The sequence below is a fragment of the Delphinus delphis genome, chromosome 15 (assembly GCF_949987515.2).
Source record: "Delphinus delphis chromosome 15, mDelDel1.2, whole genome shotgun sequence".
NCBI lineage: Eukaryota > Metazoa > Chordata > Mammalia > Artiodactyla > Delphinidae > Delphinus > Delphinus delphis.
In genome coordinates this window covers 14,192,953-14,214,865 of record NC_082697.1, presented here as the reverse complement: position 1 = coordinate 14,214,865, position 21,913 = coordinate 14,192,953, and the positions used below count along the sequence as shown (strand labels likewise).

At 49.1% G+C, this 21,913-nt stretch overlaps 1 protein-coding gene across 6 annotated transcripts in view; it reads right to left on the bottom strand.

Moving 5' to 3' along the window:
- Nucleotides 1-1,262: 1,262 nt before the first annotated feature.
- The window catches only part of ELMO2 (engulfment and cell motility 2), a 38,462-nt gene continuing 17,811 nt past the window's right edge, over nucleotides 1,263-21,913 (bottom strand). For 5 of the 6 annotated variants that reach the window (XM_060030694.1, XM_060030696.1, XM_060030697.1 and 2 more), the window contains 15 exons: nucleotides 21,754-21,853; nucleotides 20,485-20,636; nucleotides 17,868-17,946; nucleotides 14,631-14,681; nucleotides 10,616-10,738; nucleotides 10,166-10,300; nucleotides 9,464-9,568; nucleotides 9,265-9,373; nucleotides 8,788-8,924; nucleotides 7,219-7,382; nucleotides 6,995-7,107; nucleotides 6,699-6,806; nucleotides 5,857-5,939; nucleotides 3,935-4,012; nucleotides 1,263-2,768 (listed from right to left, as the gene is read on the bottom strand). In XM_060030694.1, coding sequence (XP_059886677.1) covers nucleotides 2,568-2,768; nucleotides 3,935-4,012; nucleotides 5,857-5,939; nucleotides 6,699-6,806; nucleotides 6,995-7,107; nucleotides 7,219-7,382; nucleotides 8,788-8,924; nucleotides 9,265-9,373; nucleotides 9,464-9,568; nucleotides 10,166-10,300; nucleotides 10,616-10,738; nucleotides 14,631-14,681; nucleotides 17,868-17,946; nucleotides 20,485-20,636; nucleotides 21,754-21,853 — 1,738 coding nt within the window. In that variant the 3' untranslated portion in view covers nucleotides 1,263-2,567. The remainder of the gene's footprint in view (nucleotides 2,769-3,934; nucleotides 4,013-5,856; nucleotides 5,940-6,698; nucleotides 6,807-6,994; nucleotides 7,108-7,218; nucleotides 7,383-8,787; nucleotides 8,925-9,264; nucleotides 9,374-9,463; nucleotides 9,569-10,165; nucleotides 10,301-10,615; nucleotides 10,739-14,630; nucleotides 14,682-17,867; nucleotides 17,947-20,484; nucleotides 20,637-21,753; nucleotides 21,854-21,913) is intronic. The other variant, XM_060030693.1, reaches the window with a different exon arrangement.

The following is a 21,913-nucleotide window of genomic DNA, read 5'->3' as shown; positions in this document are numbered from 1 at the left end:
ACACCGAGCTGGATCTCTCCTGGGCTTTTTCTTCTGGGAGCTCAAGCCAGCTGGGGAGTGATGTCAGAGGCATTAAGTTTTAGGACTTACAAGATCCGTGGGAGGGAATAAATAATAAACATTTGTGAAACATCTTCCGTGGGCCTGAAAACTTTATAAGAATGATCTCAATTTCATTAAGTTGAGTAAGGGGAGAGCATCCCAGACAAGAGGAAATAAGGAGGCGAGGAGAAGGCTGGAGCCCGGCTTGGAGTCCACTTGTTTATAAGGAGAGTTAACAAAAACCATGGTTGGAAAAGTAGCCAAGGGCCAAGTTGCAGTAGTCCCCAAAATGCCAGCTAGGGAGTTGAGGTCTTACTCATCTTTCAGGATGGATTAAAAGCAGGTCAGAGAAGGTCGAGAGAGAGAGAACCATTTAGGCCAGGGCAGGCTAGGGTTGCAGAGTGAAGCCCAGTTTGGGACTTTCTGCCCCTCCTGGACTGTGGCTCTAAGGCTGGCTGCAAACAGGAGTCCTTGCAAGTGACTCAGCTGGGCTCCCTGGCCTCTCCGAACAGAAGGCCCAAGGCCAGAGTGTAAGCAGTTCTTTATGTAAACCGCTGCTGCCCTGCCCCCACCAGCTGGCATCACCAGGCCTTCGTTCATTCAGCACTTACCAACACCTAAAATGGCACCCAAGCTCTCGGCTTTATTGAGTCCTCAAGGCTGCACGTACTTTCTATGCCTTTTGAAAGTGCTTGTCCTCGCCCCCTTCTCCTTCAGAGGCAAGATAAAGTATCTACTTCATCACCGCCCTCACTCAAGCCTCCCAGCTACTAAGGCTGAGGTTTGAGCGACAGAGACAGTGTAGAGCACCAGCAACACACAGGGTGAAGAACATGTCTTCTTTGTCAGGCACTAGTACTCGAGCTGTTCCCTGGCTGTGTCCCTGGCAGGGAGGAGAGGGAGGCCATGTCCTCGGGGGTGTACAGTATGCCTTTCCCTGCTATACCGGGCGGGCCTGAGTGGAAAGCACTTTGTCCTGGTGTGACAATCTCTGAGCATCCTTAACCAGCAGGGGTGTGTGTGTGTGTACGTGTGTGTGCAGGCATGTGCGTGGTGGGGCAGAGTCGCTGAAGAGGAGGAAGGGGCTCTGGGAAGGCGGCTGAGGGCTCTAGCTGGAGCTCTCCAACGTCTCCCAGACACAGTGAAATGAATGCTTGTCAAGGTGAAAGCTCCCTTGGGCAGGGAGCAAGTACAGAGAAACAGCTGTTAATGGGAACCAGTTTGTACATGAAAGAGTATTTATTGAAAACATGGTTACTGACAGGAAGCTCCTGGCCACTCTCAGGTTACAATCTTGGCTCACAACTGGAAGTGTTTACCTTTTATTTTTTTTGGCCTCCCATTTTATTTTCCCTCAAATGTTCCATCCTAGGATAGGTAGATCTTATATAAATATATATACATGTCTGTATAAGTATGGCCTATAGTAAAGAAAATATATAGTACACTCTTCATTGGGCAGTACCCACCATGCTAGGCTACCAATACTGAATGCCACCGTGTCCACGCGTGTCCAAGGAGACGGGCTGTGCATGTGGTTTACAAGTGCTGCAGCACCAGGGAAGCCTCACTGGCACAGCTGTGGCCTCCGCTGGCCCCAGCCGGCTGAAATCATGGCCAATGGCAGAAATCACAGCGCTGGGGGAGGGAGGAAGGGAGGCTAACCTCCCGAGGGCTGGAAGGCCAAAGGAAAGCAGACCGGAGGGGCCGCAATTAGGTGAGCTGGGAGCTTTCTCCCCGAGGAAGGAGAAGATATAAATGTGGCGGGAGGGGAGTGGAATCTAGTGACCTCACCACAGTCTAGACCCAGGCTTCATCTGGGCTCTTCCTTGAGACTAAGAGGGTGGGACTTGGCCTGCATGTCTCTGACTTGCCAGGATGAGAGACAGAGCTTGTAGGGAGACACGTCCATCTGCCCAGACAACTGCGTGGGCAAGAGGATCTGGTGGCTCCGGAGACCAGAGATGTCAGAGATGAACCTCAGCAGCACGTCGGCCCTGGACGAGGCCAGGTGAGCCCTCACAAAGACGGCAAAAGCAAGAGCAAAGGCCAAGGCTTCCACTTAGATCTGAGACACAGGCCCAGGTCACTCGAAGGCAGCCTCTCCAAGGCTCTCAACATGCCCAGCACGTCTGTCCTCTGGGGCGGCCTTTCCTGGGCCAGCTCTCACCCAGGCAACTGGCGAGCAGGGTCAGGAAGAAAAGGTGAGTGGCCGTTGTTAACTCCGGCTCAAGAAGCAGTTTCTTGGCCTGGAAGGCAAGGGCGTCTGCTGTTTATTCCTCACGGCCCGACCCCAGGCTCCCCGGTGATGGGGACGGCAGAGCACCCTGCCTTCACGGCTCAGAGTGCACAGGGACCAAGAGGAAGCTCTGGGTGGCCCGAGGTGGGTCTGAGGAGTGACTGGCATTGACTGGCCACCACGGTCACTATAGATTCTGTACAAGCAAAAGACAAGGCACCAGACTGTGAGTGTTCCTCCTGGGCCGCAAGTCCCTTGCTGGGTACCGTTGGCTCCGGCTCTGGGCTCAGCCGTAGTGATAGACAAAGTCGTAGCTGCTGGGCTCCTTGGGCACTGGCGGCGGGGCCTCGGGGATCTGGATGTTCTCCAGGTCCAGCAGCCGCAGCTTCATCTCCATGCTCAACAGGGTGTCCAGGTCACTCTTGGTCAGCTCGCTGGACATGTCCTTCCCCAGAAGGGCACTGAGGCCGTCGATCCAGATGCAGTACTGTGAGAAGCAAGTTGCAAAATGTCACTGGTGGACCCTGGTCAGCGGGAGGTCCTGCCAAAGTCCCTTTGCTCACACAGCCTCTTTGGGCCCTATTCAGTACAGGCAGGACTTATCTGGGATAAGAGCAAAGGTAAACTGGGAGGTGATTCTTCACTTTCCCAAAAGACCTTTTGATTTTTATAAGGGATTTACATTTAAACTCCCTAAAATTATATGAAGTGTGATTTTTAAAAATGCAATTAATAAATACAGCAAAAAAAGAACTAAGAACAGGGACACCAACTAGTTTCTCTTTAGAGAAACCTGAAATTGCCCCGTAAATTTGTAATGGTGGGGGGGAGCACATATTAGGTGAAAAGGCAGGAAACAAAAGGAATATCTGTAGAATCTCAATTTTGTTTCAAAAAAAAGTTAAAAAAAAAGAAAACAACCGTCAATAAATGTTAAGAATAAGTACTAGAAAAACTGAACTAGAGGGTCTCATGACAAGAGGGAATAACAAAGAATTCTCAGCCCATCCCTCCCTAACTCCTGTTCCATCTTTTTCCTACCTTTGCTCACCTGTCTCCCACCTGCTAGTTCTTCACTTCTTCCCAATCAAACTCCACTGGCAGCTCAGGCCCTGCCTAAGGGTCTCCTCTTTCAGAAGCCCCACCTCCAGTTCCCTCCACTGGCTCTCAGAGCTCACCAGACATGTATGCTCTCAACCACAGCTGCTTTTCAATATCTAGCATCTTCTAGTGCTATAGCTGAAACTGTAGTCCCCGTGTAAAGAGGACCAGATCCACCTGGCTTCAAAGCCCAGGTCAGATCCACTACAACATATGCCCCAGAGCCCTGGAGAGGGAGGATCTGTCAGGCTCACTTGGGTGGGTGGCCACGCGGAAACTGAAAAGAGGAGCATTTTCCTAGTTCCAGGCAAATAAGTTATCCCTAGTTGATCCTGTCTTTCTAACGACAACCTACCACTGCTGCTAAGAGTGACCTGGAGAGCCCAGCTCAGGGGGAAGGACCCCCAGCGTGGCAGATCCTTGGTGTCGGCAGCCTTCGTCACACTCTGGGGCCCCTGCCTTTAGGGGGATGTTTCTGTTCTGCCCACCCCTCCCCTCCAGCTGCAGGCACAGAGAAGGCCTGGCTGCCCAAGGCAGCGCCACGCTGCTCACCTCATACTTATTAGGTGCAATGAAGTTTAAGGTTTCGTCGGGGTCATACAGGATGGAGAAAGCCAATTCCAGCACCTCCTAAAGGAGAAAGGGCTTCAGTTATTTGGAGCAAGGGAATGGCCTGAGCCCTACATACCAAGAGCTTGGTCAAAGTCCTAGTGACTTGGCACCACCACCAAATATGCTGATTCAGATGAGATGTCATCAAGGTCCCAGGGCTCATGCACAAATGTGGCTGGAGATGAGGGCACCGGTAATCAACCCTCACTAACCCACCTAAGTCATGCCTAGGATGTGGTGATACTTTCTAAGATTGGAGAAAAATCATTTCTCAACACTCGGAACCTTTGAATGTCAGAGTCCACGACTGTATATTACCTTACATATATATATCTGGGTAATTAAACTGAAAGTCTTAACAGTTTAAAAAAAACACCACAGCAGAAACAAATTGTGGCCAAAAATGGGACGACCTGAGCATCAACAACATAACTGTAATGACTGAAACAAATATAATAGGCTTAAATCCATGAGTTCACAATACCACTAAAAAACCAAAGCAAAACACATGCACAAAATAGGTCACTGTTGGATGATACCAGGGAACTAAGTCCTTGTTTTAAAAGTAGGTACATAAAAGAAAAGAATCAAGCGTTTATCCTCCCTTCTTATAAACTGCACCACTGGGAAACCACCATAGATGATGGCAAGTTTCTCTTTAGAGAAGTATTTCGACTAATAAACGAAAAGGGATGAGCGCACTAGAATATCACTAGTTTGCAAACCTTAATTTACTAAAGAAACGAGGCACTGAGCATCCAGAGTCTGCTAACATCACAAAAAAGACAGACAACCAGACATTATGTGCCTCTTGATAGAACAGAATACCATCTAGGAAGGAGTCTGGCCAAAATAAAAAGGTCAAGCCTGAACTGGATCAAGCCTCTAGATCTCTCTACCAATTTACAGATCTGGGACAGAGGAATGGGCTCAACTACACCACAGGGAGACAATCAGCAGATTTCAGGCTCTGGGAAACTACCAAACAAGCAACCTGGTTTCTTCAACTAATAAACTGCAAAGAGAAGGGAAAAAAAAAGAGCTGCAAAAGATGGAGGGGGGGGCTTCCCTGGTGGCGCAGTGGTTGAGAGTCCGCCTGCCGATGCAGGGGACACGGGTTCGTGCCCCGGTCCGGGAGGATCCCACATGCTGCAAAGCGGCTGGGCCCGTGAGCCATGGCTGCTGAGCCTGCGCGTCCAGAGCCTGTGCTCCGCAACGGGAGAGGCCGCAACAGTGAGAGGCCCGCGTACCGCAAAAAAAAAAAAAAAAAAAAAAGATGGAGGGGGAACTTACGAATTAAGAAACTTAAAAGACTTATCACAGTGCAGAGACCCTATTTGGATTCTGATTTAGCAAACTAAGTGGGTATGAGTGTGTGTATGTGTGCATGCGAATACACATAAACATATTTTTATAGAGAGAAACGATGACATTTTTAAGACGATTAGTGGAAAATCAAACATCAATGGCATACTTGATACTAAATAACAACTTTTTATTTCCTTTTAGGTGTGCAAATAGTACTGTGATTATGTTAAGAGAGTCCTTATAATTCAGAGATTCATTCTAAATATTTACAGAAGAAACGATATAATACTTGAGATTTTCTTCAAAGTAATAAGGGAAGAGGGACAAGTGGATGGGTAGACTTTGCCCTGGTTGATGAGGCTGGGTGAGGCGTCTATGGGGGTTCTATCTATCTTGGTGTCTGTTCAAACTGTTCTTAACAAAACATTCAGGATGAACTTAATGTGAGACAGCATGGGGGCAAGAGGTCACGCACCTAGAAAGCAACCACCACCGACTACGCTCCACGTATCTCTGTGACAGCAGCTCAGACTCTGGGCTGCCTCTCCACTCACCTTGTTCTGTTTCAGAGCACTTTTCTCTTTCATGTGGGGACAATCTTTCCCAGTGACAATGGCCTTAATGTCTGCAACAGGAACTGATAAATGAGGGGAATTAGTTTCTGGAAGCTTTATGTTGCAAGTTGGTCCTTGCATCAGTGCTGGAAGGGACGGCCCAGCCCCCAGACCCACAGGGCTATATGAGCTCAGGGAGGGTTCCCCGCTCCGTGGTCGCTTCGCCTGGACTCTCTGGCCTGCTGCGCTGTGTCAAGTCTAACTGGGGGTGGGTTCAGGGCTTCTGCACTGTCTACCTAGGGAAGGGGGCCTCAGACACTCACCTCACTTCCACTTCGTGGCGATAAAGATGACAACGGCCACAAGAGCCAAGGCAGCTAGTAATTACTCTTACCCCCTGCCAGCCATTGTTCTAAGTGCTTTACATATAGGACTCATTCAATCCTCTGATGAGGGAAATGTGGCTATTATTCCCATTTTACAGAAGAATCCAAGGCAGAGGGGAGAATTAACTTGTAATTAATTAGAATTAACAGCAAAGCCAGGATGTGAATCCAGGCAGTCAGGCTTCAGAGCTTCTGCTCTTAACCACCGCCTTTCAATTTAGTCTTGTATCACCCTTTACAATCTGCAAAACCCATACCTGTGATCTCACTGAATTCTCCAAACAGCCCCTTGACCCCTAGGCCAGGTGCAGATGACCTCTGACCAATGCGGAAATGGGTTCAGAGAAATAACTGGCCCAAGGCCAGATTACCAGTTTGAAGCAGCCAGGACTAGAACTCAGGTCTCCTGACAGCAAGTCCAGCTACCATGACACCCCAACAGAGAAATGAACTTACTTTTCTCCTGCAGGGATTCGAATGTCACCTCCCCTTGAGGGTTGTCGTCCAAGTCACCGTAGTGCAGGACCTTGTGGTTCAGGGCCAAGCGGCAGTACCAGAAACGCTCTGGAACACAAGGGAAGACAGGCAGGTGAGTAAGGACAGTTCCGGGAGAGGCCTGGGCACACGAGGGGCAAAAAGACGACTCATTCCCTGCCTGCTCCCCGCAGGGACTGCCCAGGCAGGTGCCCCCCGCAGTGCGGCGGCTCTGGGCAGTAGGGACAGACGGCCCAGCACCCAGGCCCTCAACTCACCTTGCCTCCGGCGATTCCCAATCTTTCGGAAGCTGCTCCCCTCACAGAGCCGGTTCAGGCGTTGCTGCTTGATCAGCTCAAGGATCTCGGGCTGGATCTTCTCCCTCAGCTCCCTGCGGTGGACATGCACCGGAGTAAGGAGAAGGTCACGGGGACAGCAGGCCTTCTGAAGGGAGGCAGAGCTCACACACACACACCCCACCCTCCCCCATCAAGGCACTTACACAATCGGCGGGGACTGGAAGTCATCCTGACTCATCCTCTCGGACTGGCGTAGTCGCAGAATCTCAGAGTAGCTCAGGCTCCGCAGTTTGCTCTTGAACTGATCCAAAGAGTTGGGTTTGGAGGGCAAAGCCCGAGTGATCTGCTCCCGGACTACCTGCATAACCTGAGAGAGAGGAAGGCGGCCGCCTCAGCCCTGGTCTGATAAACGGATGCCAGGCTCTGCCCTCCGCGGTCCTGAGCACGGTGGGTACCACAGGCATCCACTGGGCGAGTAAGAGCACTGATTCTCTACTATTATCTCTTCTCAGTTACGTAGGACAAATGATGGATGGCGACAAATGGATTTTTTTTTTTTTCTGGCTGCACCATGGGGCATACAGGATCTTAGTTCCCTGACCAGGGATCGAACCTGTGTCCCCTACAGTGGAAGCATAGAGTCTTAACCACTGGACCGCCAGGGACATCCAGACAAGTGCTTTATTTCTCATACATTCTGGAGTCAGAGAGGAGTAGGTTCAGATCTCAACTCTGTGCTTCAATCTTCTCCTTGAGCAAGTCACTCAACAGCCTCAGGGCCCCACCTACTCATCCTTAAAGCTAGAGAAAGGAAGACACATTTTCGATAGAGGTTGCCACAAGCATATGAGTGAGACGCCGTCAGGATGCACAGTGCCTGGCACACTGTAGTGTGTTCAAAACATGTGATAGTTCCCTTAAAACAACAACAGCTAAGTAAAAAGCAGGACACCATCTGCACATCCAGTCGGCTCCCCACCAACGAAGGAAAAATCTACAGCAAAAAAAAGACCAGAGGGGCTTCTCTGGTGGTGCAGTGGATAAGACTCCGTGTTCCCAATGCAGGGGGCCCAGGTTCGATCCCTGGTCAGGGAGCTAGATCCCACATGCATGCTGCAACCAAGAGTTCGCATGCCACAACTAAGGAGCCCTCCTGCTGCAACTAAGACCCGGCACGACCAAATAAATTAAAAAAAAAAAAAAAAAGACTAGAGGGAAACATAAAAATGGTCATTGTCGCTGGATAGGGGAATTATAGATAACTTTTTCTTCTTTATATTTCACAAATTTTTTACAATGAGATGAGCAGCTTCAAAAGAGCCAACTCCTAGATAGTCAGCTTTTGAGGGTCTAGCAGTGCTGTCAGAGGGTGGACTCAGAACGCATCCAGAAATGGCTACTGGTAAGTACCCCTGACATGCACTTCACTGCGGATCCCCCCCGACGTCTCCATAACATCTGCAGTTCACAAAACTGCCACAGTGCCTGCACAGAGTAAGTGCTCAGTAACCCACGCTATCACTGTTATGTTTATCCTCCTGCCCCCGAAGGAAGGCCGGAGGGGCCAGTACTGGTCCACCGGGCAAATGAGGGGCCCGGCAGGGAGACACCTGCTCAGGGTTACAGAGGGGACTGACGCTCTCAATGCCTCCGTCTTATGACTCAGTGCTGTAGACCACACTGTCCTCCGGCTCAGGTATTCCCCAGGCTCTGGCCAGCTGTCACAGACTGTCCTGGGATGGTCTCAGCCCACAGGCCTCTGTGACACCGACCTTGTTGAAGTCCTCAGCTGTTGCCCTCATCTCCTTCCAGGTCTTGTTCAACAGCTGGATGCAGATTCCAAAGAGCTCTTCGAACGCTCGGTCATGGGTGAAGAACATCGGGTGGTAGTCGTTGCGCCCTTCATTTGCTGTGGAAGAGGAGAAACAGGGAAAGGGTGAAGCTGGGAGCCCATGTCCAGAAACCTGGGATCCTCCACACCAAAGTCTGGAGGAACAGAACCAGACTGAGGACCGAGAAGGGTAGTGGATGGGGGCGTAGCTACTGAACATGCCAAATCACCAGCTCAAACAAGCCACAGCCACGACTCCCATAGACAACAGTAGACGGATTGTAGCTCTCTTGGTAATTTTTAAAAAGTACAGTAAGGCTGTCCAGTCCCATGGACACCTAACTCTATACCGTCGAGTCTCACCAGGCTCCTGAGTACAAGCAATGGCTGAAGGAAGGGGGCAGCCACCCAGACTTACGCAGTTCCCCGACCTGTAGGATCTCACAGAGCATTCTGGTGAGCTCAATGGCACTGCGGCCAAAGGGGCACTCGTGCTTGTCTTCTCGGCTGCTGTTCTCCAGGACAATCTGTGGGCAGAAGAGGAACGGGAGGGTGAGGGAGGCAGGGAGGCAAGCGATGCGGCATCAACACAGAGAAAGCTGTTCCCCAGCCTTTACCCGGATGTAGGTGTCCTGATGGACTTTTGCCAAGTACAGCATGTTGTCCAAGGCCAGCATTCCAGGAGGAGTCTGGGTAAAGTCCATTGCTGGGTTGATATGGTTCTGTAGAGATAAACACACCTGATTTGAGACTCGGTAGACATTGCGTGCGAGCTCACCTGAGGGGGATCCCGATCACCCCTCTACCATATGCCGCCCGCATGTCACACCTGCCTCTGTTGTAGCTCTTGTCACGTGCCCATCTCTACTACGAGGCCGTGAGCTCAAGGCCACTGGACGGTGCCTGACTCGTCTTACATCCCCCCTGCCTAAATACTGCTGGGTGCCGAGTAGATGCCCAGTAAGTATTTAAATGAATTAGCTCCATTCTCAAGTTGTAGCCTATCACAACATATCCACTCCAGATTTTCAAAGAACCTAGCTGCTTTGATAAGAGATCTCCTCTCCACTCGTTCGGCTGACCTCCTGGGCCCTCCTACAGATGGGTTTGTTTCAAGGGGCCAAATGTGGCACATAAACTTGTGAACCTGCCACAGCCAAAGCAAAGCAAGTGTCAAGGCCCCTCCAGCTCCTTAGTGTCTTCTGTTCCGGGGCCACCATCATGTTATGAGAGAGGGTTGTCAGGGTTCTGTCTGGGTGGCCCTCTGACTCCCGGTCAGGGGAGAAGGTCTACCGGTGTCCATGCTCTGCGAAACTCACAGTAAATCCCAGCATCTTGTAGTCCTTGGTATACATGGCTTTGCGTTTTTCAGTCCCACTCCCGGGGACGTTGCTAGGGTCAGACTCTGCATCAAATGCAATCCTCCTCAGTTCAAATATAATGTCTCTTTGAGCCTGGGAGGTGAAATAGACAGTCAGCAGGTGAGTCGGCTAGTCAAGGGAAACAAGGAAAGGAAAGAGTGGGTAGAGCTTTTCCGGGCAGAACTCTGGCCCCGATCGATCTTTGAGGACGCATCACCTCTAGCATCGCAGGACAGAGGTGGGCTTGGCCCAGTCACCCAGCAGAAAGGGATCATGGTGAGGCACAAAGCTGACACAACTAAGCACAGTTCCTGACACACAGCAGGTGCTCGATACACAGGGCGGAATGTACCACATCAAACAGCACACGATGCCAGCCAGGAAAGCTCTGTCCCACTTAGAACCGACCTGGTCGTTGGGGTCCATCTTGGTCATCATCCTTTCTTCCAGAAGGTTAAAGGTCAGCACTTGCAGGACATACAGCTGATGGGCCATCTCAGTTTTGATTGGGCGGTTCCCTCGGATCACATGCTGGAGAGAGCAAAGGCAGGGAGCAGAGGGTTGGACTGATTTTTACTGAAGAGTCACATCCATGCTGGTGAAAAGACAGTACGCTGGGCAGGGGACAGGGTTTCCTCCCCCACACAGGGAGTTCCAGAAGGGGATGGAACATGAATGGGTCTGATTCAGGCAGAGATGGTTCACTGCAGGCCTCAAGGGCACCGTCTTTTTTTGTGCACGCCCCTGGCCGGGGAAGTAACATTACGAAGCGGGAGATCAGCCGCTGGACCTCATTCCAATCGATCCAGACAACAGAGTGTGCGTGAAGAGTCGCTTGCAGAACTGGACAGTACAATTCTTTTGTTTTCCCTTAGAAAAATAAAATGTTTTGGATGGCCTCACCGGGTAGAGAGGTTCCGAAAAGATCATTTTCTTTCAATCATCTCGAGACACCTACACAAAGAGGGGCATCTAACGCTCCTTGTCCGGCCCCCTTCTCTCCTACTGGTGTCCCTCCCCTTCCCTCTGCTCATTCTGGGTATGTCCCCCTCCCCATGTCCCCACACCACATCCCTCTCCTCTCCTCTAATTCTATCCTCCCCACCCACTCAGCTCACCACCTCCTCCCTGATGCCCACCAACCTTAGGTACTTCTCCACCTCTCACGCTCCATCTCTGTCTTGTTCTACATGCCACAGCCCCCCTCTGTCCTCCGGGCTGACCAATGCTGGTTCCCGTCCTGTCCCTTGGTGTCCTGTTCCTTCGCCCGCAGTAGCCTCCTGCTCTTTCCTGCCTGCTCCCTTGCATTCCTCACTCCCTCTGTCTCACTCACCATCTAGAATCCTGTCGTTCTTGGTCTTTTCTTGCCCAAAGGAGACTCTTGCCCAGTTTCCCACACGTAACCGCCCTCTGTGCCCTTCGTGTTCTCTTACTCGGTCTAGCTCGTCTCTAGAGCCGTGTTGTCCAGTATGGTAGCCACTAGCCATATGTGGCCACGTGCATCTAAGTCAGTTAAAATTGATTCAAGTTAAAAGTTCAGGTCCTCAGTCGCACTAGCCACATTTTAAGCTCAGGAGGCACAAGTGGCTAGTGGCTACATCCAATGACAGAGTAGAAGTGGAACATATCAGAAAGTTCTGCTGTACTCTAAAATACTTAGCTTTCTAACTCTAGGTCAGCTCTCTCTAGAGCTTGCTCTGGTTCGGGATCAATCTCTTTAGATCTGTGCAGTCCAGTCTGGTAGCCACTAGCCACCTGTGGCTGGTGAACACTTGAAATGTGGCCAGTCCAAATTGAGATGTGCTGTAAATGTAAAATGCACACTGGATATCAGAGCCTTAGTATGGAAACAGAAAATGTAAAATATCTCATTAACAATTTTCCTATTGATTACATGTTGGTATCATAGTATTTTAGATATGCCGGGTTAAATGAATTATATCATTGAAATTCATTTCCCCTATTCCTTTTTTAGTCAACGCTGCTACTAGACCACTTAAATGAAACAAGTGGCTCGCATCGTATTTCCACTGGACGGCGCTGCTCTAGACTTCCTCTCCCCACCGGTGCAACTCCATGAGAGCTCTTCCTTTCCCTGTCTTTCTTTCCCTAGATCTGCAAGGCCCAATACAGTAGCCACAAGCCACACGTGGGCATTTAAACTGAAACTTTAAAGAACTACAAATTCAGTTCCCCAGCCACGCTAGACACATTTCAAGTGTTCAACAGCCACATGTGGCTTGGGCCACCCTTTCTGCACACACCTCCCCAGCTACAGCAGGTTCTAGGGGACAGCGCCGCTCTGCTCACCTCCTCCCTGAGCCCTCTCCGAGGCCTGACCTCTCTCATCAAGCCTCCTCGCCCCTCCCAAGCTTCCTTCTCAAGGTCTGCTCTGCCCCTCCTCCGCCTCCAGTCTCTTCCAGCCCAGGGTCTTCTCTCCGCTTTGGCTGCTTCTGCCCCTCCACCTCACTCTGAGCCTCTTCCTTTCTCTGCGTCCCTCCCTCTGTCACTCTGATTTCTCCCTACCCATCTACCCCTATTCCTCTCTCCTCACCTCTCTCCAGAATTCATAAAACCACTCTGAAGAGAGGTTAAAGTTAATGTGATACTGGTTTCCATTCACTTTAATCCCCGTTTCTCAATCTCAGAGATGTCAGAGTGGGAGGGTAATTCCTCGAGTCATCAATGGCTTAAAGAAGAACAGTGCCAGTCTGATGAAGTCTTATTTGACTGGCAAGTACCTCGAGGCCTCAGCTCCCTGGCTCAACTCCGTTCAATCCCGGGACTTAAGTGAGCACGCGTTAACCTTCTCCTAGCAGACCACTTCAGTCTGAGTCCTGACACCAAACTGTCTTCTATAGTGGATGGAATCTTTGCTTGTTCACCAGGTTTGTCCAGAAATGAGATGAACGTCTAATCTCGTTCAGGTAAATGATAAGCCTCGAAATTCATTAAAGTTCTCTGAGAAGGGCACCCACTCCCACACATGCAGAGGATGGCGCCCAACACAACCGCTCGGACACGGGAGACAAGAATGTGGGGACCTGTGTGGCAGGCAGAGGGCGGAAGCGTCTGGCCAGGTCCTTCCTGCCGGGCTGGCAGCGGGGCTGTGTGACCAGGGAGGTGGCCCGCAGGCAGGAGCTCGCTCTGCGAGGTGAAGTCCGGTGGGCTCTGCCTGTTTAGAGCAGCTGATCGCTCCACCTCACAGGTGCCCACGGTTACTTCTTGAATTCTGTCACCTCTGTATCTTGTTTACGGTGAAGGAACTGCCCCACCAAGAGCCAGGCCCCCTGCTAAGCCCTGTGTATATGTATCAGCTCCTGTGGGCCTCACATCCAGATAAGCAAACTGAAGCCCACAGGAGTTAAGTGAACCGCTCAAGATGAAAGACTGGTTAAAGGCAGAGCGGGGGCTGCCGACTCCAAAGTTCATGCTCAGAATTAGGAAGCCTTTCACACCTGACTCTCGATTTCTCATTTTGTTCCCTACACTGTGGTCTCCCAGGTGCACCTGATTTTGGACGACTGATAAAATGGCCTTTTAACCCAGCTCCTTGACTCTCCTTCCCGGCCCTCACCTCCCACCTCAGCTCTCTCCCCGCCCACATCCCCACTGCAGAACAGGGACTGAGACCTCCCTCCAGATGCCTCCCTCCCCCGCCAACTCCCGCTCTACCCTCCTCCCTCACACACCCCTCAGGAAACACGGATCTTGGAGTGCGACCTTTCTAAAACGCCAGCCTGGTTATTACACGATCCTGATTAAAGCCTCTCAGTTGCTTTTGGGAGAAAGACCTAGGCCCTACCTGATCTGGTCTTTGCTACCTCTCCAGCCTGTCACAAATTCTCACCCCAAGCTCCACCGGACCACACACTCCTCCTAGGTGCCCCCCTTCCCCATGCAGGAACTCCTTTTCTGACTGGTCATCTGGCTTATCCTCAGCCTTCCCTGAAGACCCGCCTCTAAGGGTTCCTGACAACTCTCCCTTGCGGCAGGACTGACAGCTCCTCCTCTGCAATCTCCCAGGCTGGGCATCCCTCCCAGTGCCCCGCACAACTCAGGGTTATGACTGGTGTTAGTTGAGTGAATTCCTCTTCTGTGCCTATTTGAACACATTCCCTCTGGATAAAAGTCTGTGGAGTTGTGAGGCAACAAACAGCATATCTGGCTAAGTACCTCCTTAGAGGCTCTGCAGTTCCTGGTGGGACAGCCTCCTAGAGACAACCCTGCTTACAGTGGATCAGAAACCATAAGCTTTCCAGCTTGGGAAGTGTTTAGTACCTATCGGTAAGGACCCTCTGAGTGCCCATCCCACTCCACAGTGATTTCAATAATAATAATACAGCTATAATAATAGTGATAGTTGTAGTTAATAGTAACAAAACAATAACAGTAACAAAATATAGCTTGTCTGGGAACTTACATTGAGGATTATGGACCGAAGGTGCTTCTGTGCGAATGCGTTGGCCATATCCTATTAAGAAGAAGCGAACATAAGGTAAGGTGGCAGGCATGCAGCTGTGACAACTATCAAGAGGACGGTGATGTCATAGCTCTGGGGCTTTTTCCCTTAATTTTTTTCCTTTAAAATGAAAAGTGGGCAAATGAAGAAAAATTCACAGACCTTCAAATACGTATTTTATACTCTGAAAAATTCCCATACATTTTCTTTCATGAGTACACATTAATGCAAACAGGGTTTCCTTTCCCAATGGTACAATCAACCGTGTCATCTTCAAAGAGGGACAAAGGCTGCTTCAGGACGAGACACTTGTGTTACAAGGATGCCAGGAGATGGACAACAAGCACAGGCCACAGAGCAGCACGATGGTTCCCAAGCCACATGCACCATCCCAGGCCAGAACCACTGCCAAGGCTGGGAGGGACTCTAATGGAACACTGACTCCAAACCGAGCAAGAGGGCTTGGGCTCCGGCATCCTCCTCCACTGCGCCCCCATCCCCCTGCCCCCAGCACCACGCCAGCAGACGGAGCTGGGGTGGGATGCTCTGAAACAGCAGGTGGTCTACGATTCACTTCTGATCAGTTTAGAGAACAAGGTGTTAGGTGCTTTGGAGTGATTTTTCACAACAGGGTCACCTTTTTTATTTATTTGGTTCAGATTTTGCCAGTAACACTTTATTTATTTAGCTCACTCAGGAAATAAAGTATCCTATGTTAAGTCAATCTTCCAGGGAATGAAGCTTTAAGGGTCCTCTCAGAACTGTTATTTTGACCATTCTTATGCTAATCTTCTAAAAATATATACACTTCCTGTATTTCTGAAGAGACTACGATGATTATAATAATTTAATCACTGCCAAGGACTTGACTTCATCAGGAACAAAAAAACACATCAGTTATTATTCTGTGTTGTGACACTGTAATACCCTATGGGGCTTCTGAAATGTGAAGCTATTTTCCCCTAAACAAAATGGTCCCAGATTACTATGCTTTTTAATTTTTCTGACAGCTTTTCATAATTCTTCTGTCTCTTCCTTCCAATGTCAGCCACCACTTCTTACAATGTTAATTAGTATGACTTCACTTCCTGAACTGCTGCCTTAATTTAATTTCATAGATAATTCTAAATCAACGGGCCTGAGGGAGCTGTCACACCTCTCCTAGGGGGCAATATCCGTGAGTGTTGTCATTTTTCTCAGAGCTGGAAGGCCTTTGTCTCTCGCTTCTAGATTTCTAGCCAAATTCCAATGGCTGACGCTGTCAGGAATATTAAGTTTTACTCTGCGTCCCCTGAGCGCACACTAACTGGCAAAGGAGGAAGGTGGACTAGAAACTTCTCTGGTAGCTATGGGAGGCCAACTCACGATTAAATCTTGCTGTCCACAACTCACAAAGTTGGTAACTGACAGTGGTCTGCTGCTGGAATACAAAGGCCTGCAACCAAAGGCTTCTCTGCGGTGCCGGGGGAAGCACTCATCCTTTTTCATATCCTCATAGAGCTGACCTCTTTGAGCTCCCTCTAATCCTCTAAGAAACCCTCCCTCTAAGAAACGAGTATCCAAATTCCCTTCTGTCAACCGTCTAAAGCTCTTCCAATTCCGAGGCTCTAGAAAGCGTCCAAAAGGGCGTGGATTTCCCTTTACTCCTGGCTACGGCAAGCTGGAATGTGATGCACCTGGCATCGTCTAGATGACAGTCACAGGCTATTTCTGAATCTGATCTTCCTGGCTGAACCACAGACCCATGTGAAGGCAGGTTACAAAGGAGAGACTGGGCCACATTCCCCAGGGCAGGCGTCCCCTTAATCCTTTATGCGACTCTGATCCGTGGTACTTCGCTAAGTGTCCTGACAAATGAGATTTACAGCACACAACCTTTTCCTGTGTCTTGGAGCTCCCTGAACAACTAGATCAGATCACGAGATTCTCACCCAGCTTCAACCTCCCCACCTGGAAAAGAGCGGGGTCCTTTCCATATGGCAGTGCTACTTACAGTGACAGGGAGGTCTAGAGGATTAAGATGCTTGTCCTGCCGGCAGAAAGCAAAAAGCACAGAGAGAAGCAGATGGAAGAATGAGCTTTCAGCTTACACTCAAAACAGGACTAGGGAGGAAGAGATGAACAGAGCCAGCCATCCAAGAAAGACAAGGACAGACAGAACCACAGACGCTCCTGGTCCTCCCACCAGAATCTTCCAGGAACTTGGTACATAATCCCACAGGATTTACAACTTACTGAGCCCACGGTATTGACCGAGAATTACAAAGTCTTGCTTTTGTACATCACCTGGGCTTTGACCAGAGAAATCTAGAACAGTCGTGTTGGAAGGGCTCAGAGCGATCTTTAATCTGGCCCTTGCATTTTACAGAAAGGGAAACGGAGACCCAGGGGGGTTAGAGCACTTGCCCAGCAGTGGCAGGAAAAGTACTCAGCCTCGGACCCTGGCCTCCTAGGTCAGCCCTTGCTCCACTGCCCAGCTGATCCCTGGTTTCCTCACTTGTAAAATATGGCTTTTTCTCATGACATCCTTATGAAGTGAATGGGGCAGATGTTGTTACTCCCACGTTATAGGTGAGGAAACTGGGGTTCAGAGAAGCAGAGCGATTTGCATCATGTCACACAGCTGATTGATAGGGAAGAAAAAAGTTTAGAACCTGGATCAGAGGATCTTTATACGTGAAACTTCAAGCTAAGTTCCTCCACTCTTGCTTCCTTAAGCAAGGATTGCGTTTGTTTCTGTCTCCTGGGACCTGGCAGGGAGGCCCAGCGGGTCTCCTCTCCCTGCTCCCTGATCCTCTAACCCAGGGGTAGTCTCGCAGTAAGGCCAAATGAGGCCTGTTGCCTGTTTGTGTCTAGACGGTCTTATGGAAAGACAGCCACACCCACCTGTCTGCCTACTGTTTGAGGCTGCTTTGGCTACAGCGACAAGGTTGAATAGTTGCCACGTAGACCACAAGGGCCACCAGGCAAAAAAATATTTACTCGTCCTTGAGGGGAAAAAGTTTGCAGGCCCCTGCCCTGACCTAGGACCCAGCTGGTTTCCCTCCTAGTTCTTCCCCGGGTCTTCCCTTAGCAAAGCCACTCAGACGGGCTCTGGCTGCAGCGGGGCAGGAGGAGGGACTCTTGGGAAAATGACTGGGTGGATAAGTCTTCTCTTGGGACAGCCCAGATGAAAAGCTTGAAAAGGCCACCACAGACCTGTCGCTTGTCCTCAGGAGCCTTCAGAAAAAGTGCGTTAATCAGTGCAATGGCGTAGGTCTGAATCTCCTGGTTGGAGCTGTGTCAACGGAGAAAGAAGGCAGAGAGAGGTTAGGAGACTGACCAGCAAGACGATCCTTAGAGATGGTTTAAAACAATCACTTGCACACTGTAATCAAATAATAATCAGAGGCTTAGCCTCAAAAGCTTAAAAGTGGGCAGACTCCCTGACCCAGCAATTCCACTAACAGGAATTTACCCAAAGATAGTCATCAGAAAGCTGTGCATGAGTTACTGGCAAGGTGTTTCATCCAAGTACTATAAAAAAAATCAAGAACAGTAAATAATGCAAATGTCCACAGTAGCGACTCTGTTCATATATATTCAGATTCTAAGCAGTCATTAAAAATGCTGTTTTAGCATAAAGGTTCTTCGCCTGGGGTTAGGGATGGGCTTAGAGTGTCTGGGAACCCTAGAAATGGTGCAGCCATTATTCCTTGTAGCTGGCTGACTATGTGATACTTTTTTCCAGGGAGGTGAGAGTCCATAACTGTTACTGGATTTTCAAAGGCATATGGGGTGGAAAAAAAAAAATGTGTATATATATATATATATACACATATATATATATATATATGTATATATATATATACACATTTTTTTTTTTTTTTAAATGTTTGGCCAGGCCTCACTGCTTGCGGGATCTTAATTCCCTGACCAGGGATCGAACCCGCACCCTCGGCAGTGGGAGCATGGAGTCCTAACCACTAGACCGGCACGGAATTCCTGCACAAGATTTAGAACTACCCTTTCAGAAGGTTCTTTGACATGGGAAATGTTCAGTAACTATTAGTCCATAAAAAAAGTCAAGGCACGAATAGCATGTACAGTAAGATTCCAACTTTCTTAAAAATATGCATAGGAAAAAAACCCAGCGGCACAGTCAATTTACTGTTAACAGTGGTTATGTCTGGAGGGGGGATAATGGGCAAATGATTTCCTTTTTGTGCTTTTCTGTATTTTCAAAATCTCTGACTATGAACTTATTTTATTTTAAACAAATAAAATAACTACAACTCTTCTCTGGAATCTTGTAATCCTGGCACTTGACAAGAGCTCTCCACCTGCCACGTCATAAGTGCATTCTGTGGCTCTCTCCAGAGGGGCTGCTGGGTGTCCTGGTTGGCCGGGGGCATCTTGGAGGTCTGGTGGAGGCTACTAATTGTCCCTCAGCCCAGCAGCAGAGGACATGACTTCTGGGGACAGCAATGGCTGAAAGTGTTCATAGACTGACCCCTAAGAAATGCCACGCTCCTCTATCATCTCTAAGGAGGTAACTGGTTCATTCCCAATTCAGAAACAAAGAAATAGAGGTAACTCTGAGGTCAGGAAAATCAGGACTCTCCACCTGGAGTTTACAATGTCCCCCTGACTTCAATCAACCTTTTTTGCTTTTGGGCATGAAAACAGAGGCTGAAGAATTCCTTAGAGAAGTGACAAGGAGAAGTCAGAGCTGTAAATCTCCTTGTGCTTCCTTTTTACTTGGACTAGTGGGAAGGTACAGGCTGAGAGCATAGCTGAGTGAAAACAAGGCTGCTATAATCAACCAAGTCTGGGAGCTCTGGCTTCCCCTGGAGCTGGCAGGGCCTTCTGTCAATGTCCCATATGCTGGAAGGGAGCAAGGGTTAGGAAGGAATCAGCAGTGTCCCCATCCTTGTTTTGGGAAGTCCAGTCCCCTTAAATTGTGTGGAATGGTTGAAAGGGAAGTATAAAGAATGGGGAGGAGACAAACAGTGCTCCAAAGGCTTTATCTGTCTTTGGCTTTTGTTTACTATCTGTTAAATGTTTTAGGATGTGATAAGCTTCTTAAAAAACAAACAAAAGCAAAAAACAGAAAAACAAAAAAACCTCCTCAATACCTATCCTGTGCTGGCCCCTATGCGGAACCTTTTATCTTCTTTGATCCTCACAAGTCTGAGAGGCGGGGATGATTAACCTTAGTCTAGAGGCGAGGAAACTTAGGCCAGAAGAGAATAGGTAATTTGCTGAGGGCAGAGACCTAGTTTGCAGTAGATCCTGGATTAGAATTCACATCCTATACAATACTTCTTGCTACCCCCACCAGCATACTGTTAGTTCGGCAAGAGTTCATTCAACAAATGCTAATTGATCTTCTACTTAAATCAAAACAAGGGATACAAAAATGATTGGCCCCTTTTCCCAGAGAGCTCAAAGTTTAAAATGGGAGGCAGATAATAAAAATACAGTATTTTATATAAATATGATTATCATAGGTACAAACAGAAACTATTTGGCCCACAGAGGAGAAAGCATCTAATTCTTTCTGGTACCATGGTGGTACAGGAAGATTGGGAAAAACTTCACATTATCCTGAGAGGCAAGGAGAGTTACAGAGGATTTCAAGCGGGAGAATGACATGACCAGGTCTGAATTACGGGAGGAATTCTGAGTAGTGTGGAAGAGGTGATGAGTGAATGAACAAGCAGATCAGCATCTCAGAGTACAAGCAAAGCAGTAGGATTGGAAGACTTAAACAGAGTAAGAGGGGAGAAGATAACAGGCAGGGAAGGGAGGCTGGGGCAGGGTCTCTACGTACACCTGGAGGTGAGAGATGAGCTGTCCCACAGTGATTTCCTCTGCGATCTTCTGGTACAGACTCTGGCTGTTCAAGACCATGCTCTCCAGGATGGCCAGGGACCTCTGCAGGATTGACACGTCCACCATGGGCTGGCTCACGTACCCTGCGATCTAAAGCCAGAGAGGGCAAGTCAGTTAGGAAGCTCAGGGCCCGAGAGAGCTGAAGGCTTAGGTTTCGGACGCCCGCCGCCCCCAGACTCTCCTCTTAGGTGTGCTGCCCACGTTTGGACAGCTGTCCCCAGGTGGATGTCCCCAGGTGGTATCTGCTATGTTGGCCAATGTGCCAGGGAGTTCCTAGGCATGGATAACTCAATTTCAAATTACAGCATCCACTCAACTATGTTTCGTTAAACCTAAGGGCTTAATCTTTTGTTTTCAAAATAAGGGTTCAGGCATGAAAAAGCCGAGGGTAAAAAGCAGAGGGTTTTACTGATGCTGGGATCTCATTTGCTCTCCATGTACTGTACTCCGGACATACATTTTGTCCCTATACACACGCAGAACAGCAGACTCGGGGACATAGAAAGGACCTCAAAGTCTTATAATCTAATCCCTTTTCTCAATCCCCATTATAACATCTTTGACACATGGTCATTTCACTTGTGCCTAAGTATCTCCAGCATTGGGAAGTTCTCAATGTCCCAACCCAATGACAGGTGTAATTCTAGGTCAGCAGATATAGCATTCATTGGTTTTAGTTCAGTTTTCTGAGGTGATACTGCCCCTTCTTCTAGAAGAAAGGAGGATAAAACTAGAAGTATCTTCTCCCCCCCCACTGAGTTCATCTGACAATCAAACAGTCTACCTTGCAGATTTGTAAACAGAAGGCAGATTGATAAATAGAAGGCAAATGAAATGAACGTTTTTTTTTTTTTTGTTTGTTTTTTTATCCAAAGAGGAGGCAGGGCTCAGGAAGCAGGTCAGAAGACTTAGAGATGGTACTGGCTGGCTGGCTGCACGCTATCCCGAGTCTCACTGACAATCCAATTCCACTTTGGCCATAATCAGTTCCGGGAGTCCAGTTCCATCTTCTCAGTGCAGGCCCTGCGAGCGTAACAAAGTACACCTTCCAGGAGCCACAGGAAGGCCGGAGCCTGAGGATGAAACACCTGGCCTCGGGGATAGAACGCCGGCCCTCGCTGGAGCAGCTGTGTCGCCCGCACCTCCCCTCAAGCCTAGAGGACAACTGGCGACGGAGGGAGGAAAGACGGAATGTTGGAGGCCTCACCTGCTTAATGAAGGTGATTGAAACCATGTCCCAGGAGACAATGCCATGGTCCATGAGCTCTAAGAAGGCAGTCAGGGTGAATGCCAGCATCTCACTGTAGCTGAGACATGTGCAAAACACACACAAAACAATACAAAGATTCAGAACTGGGGAGCACAGG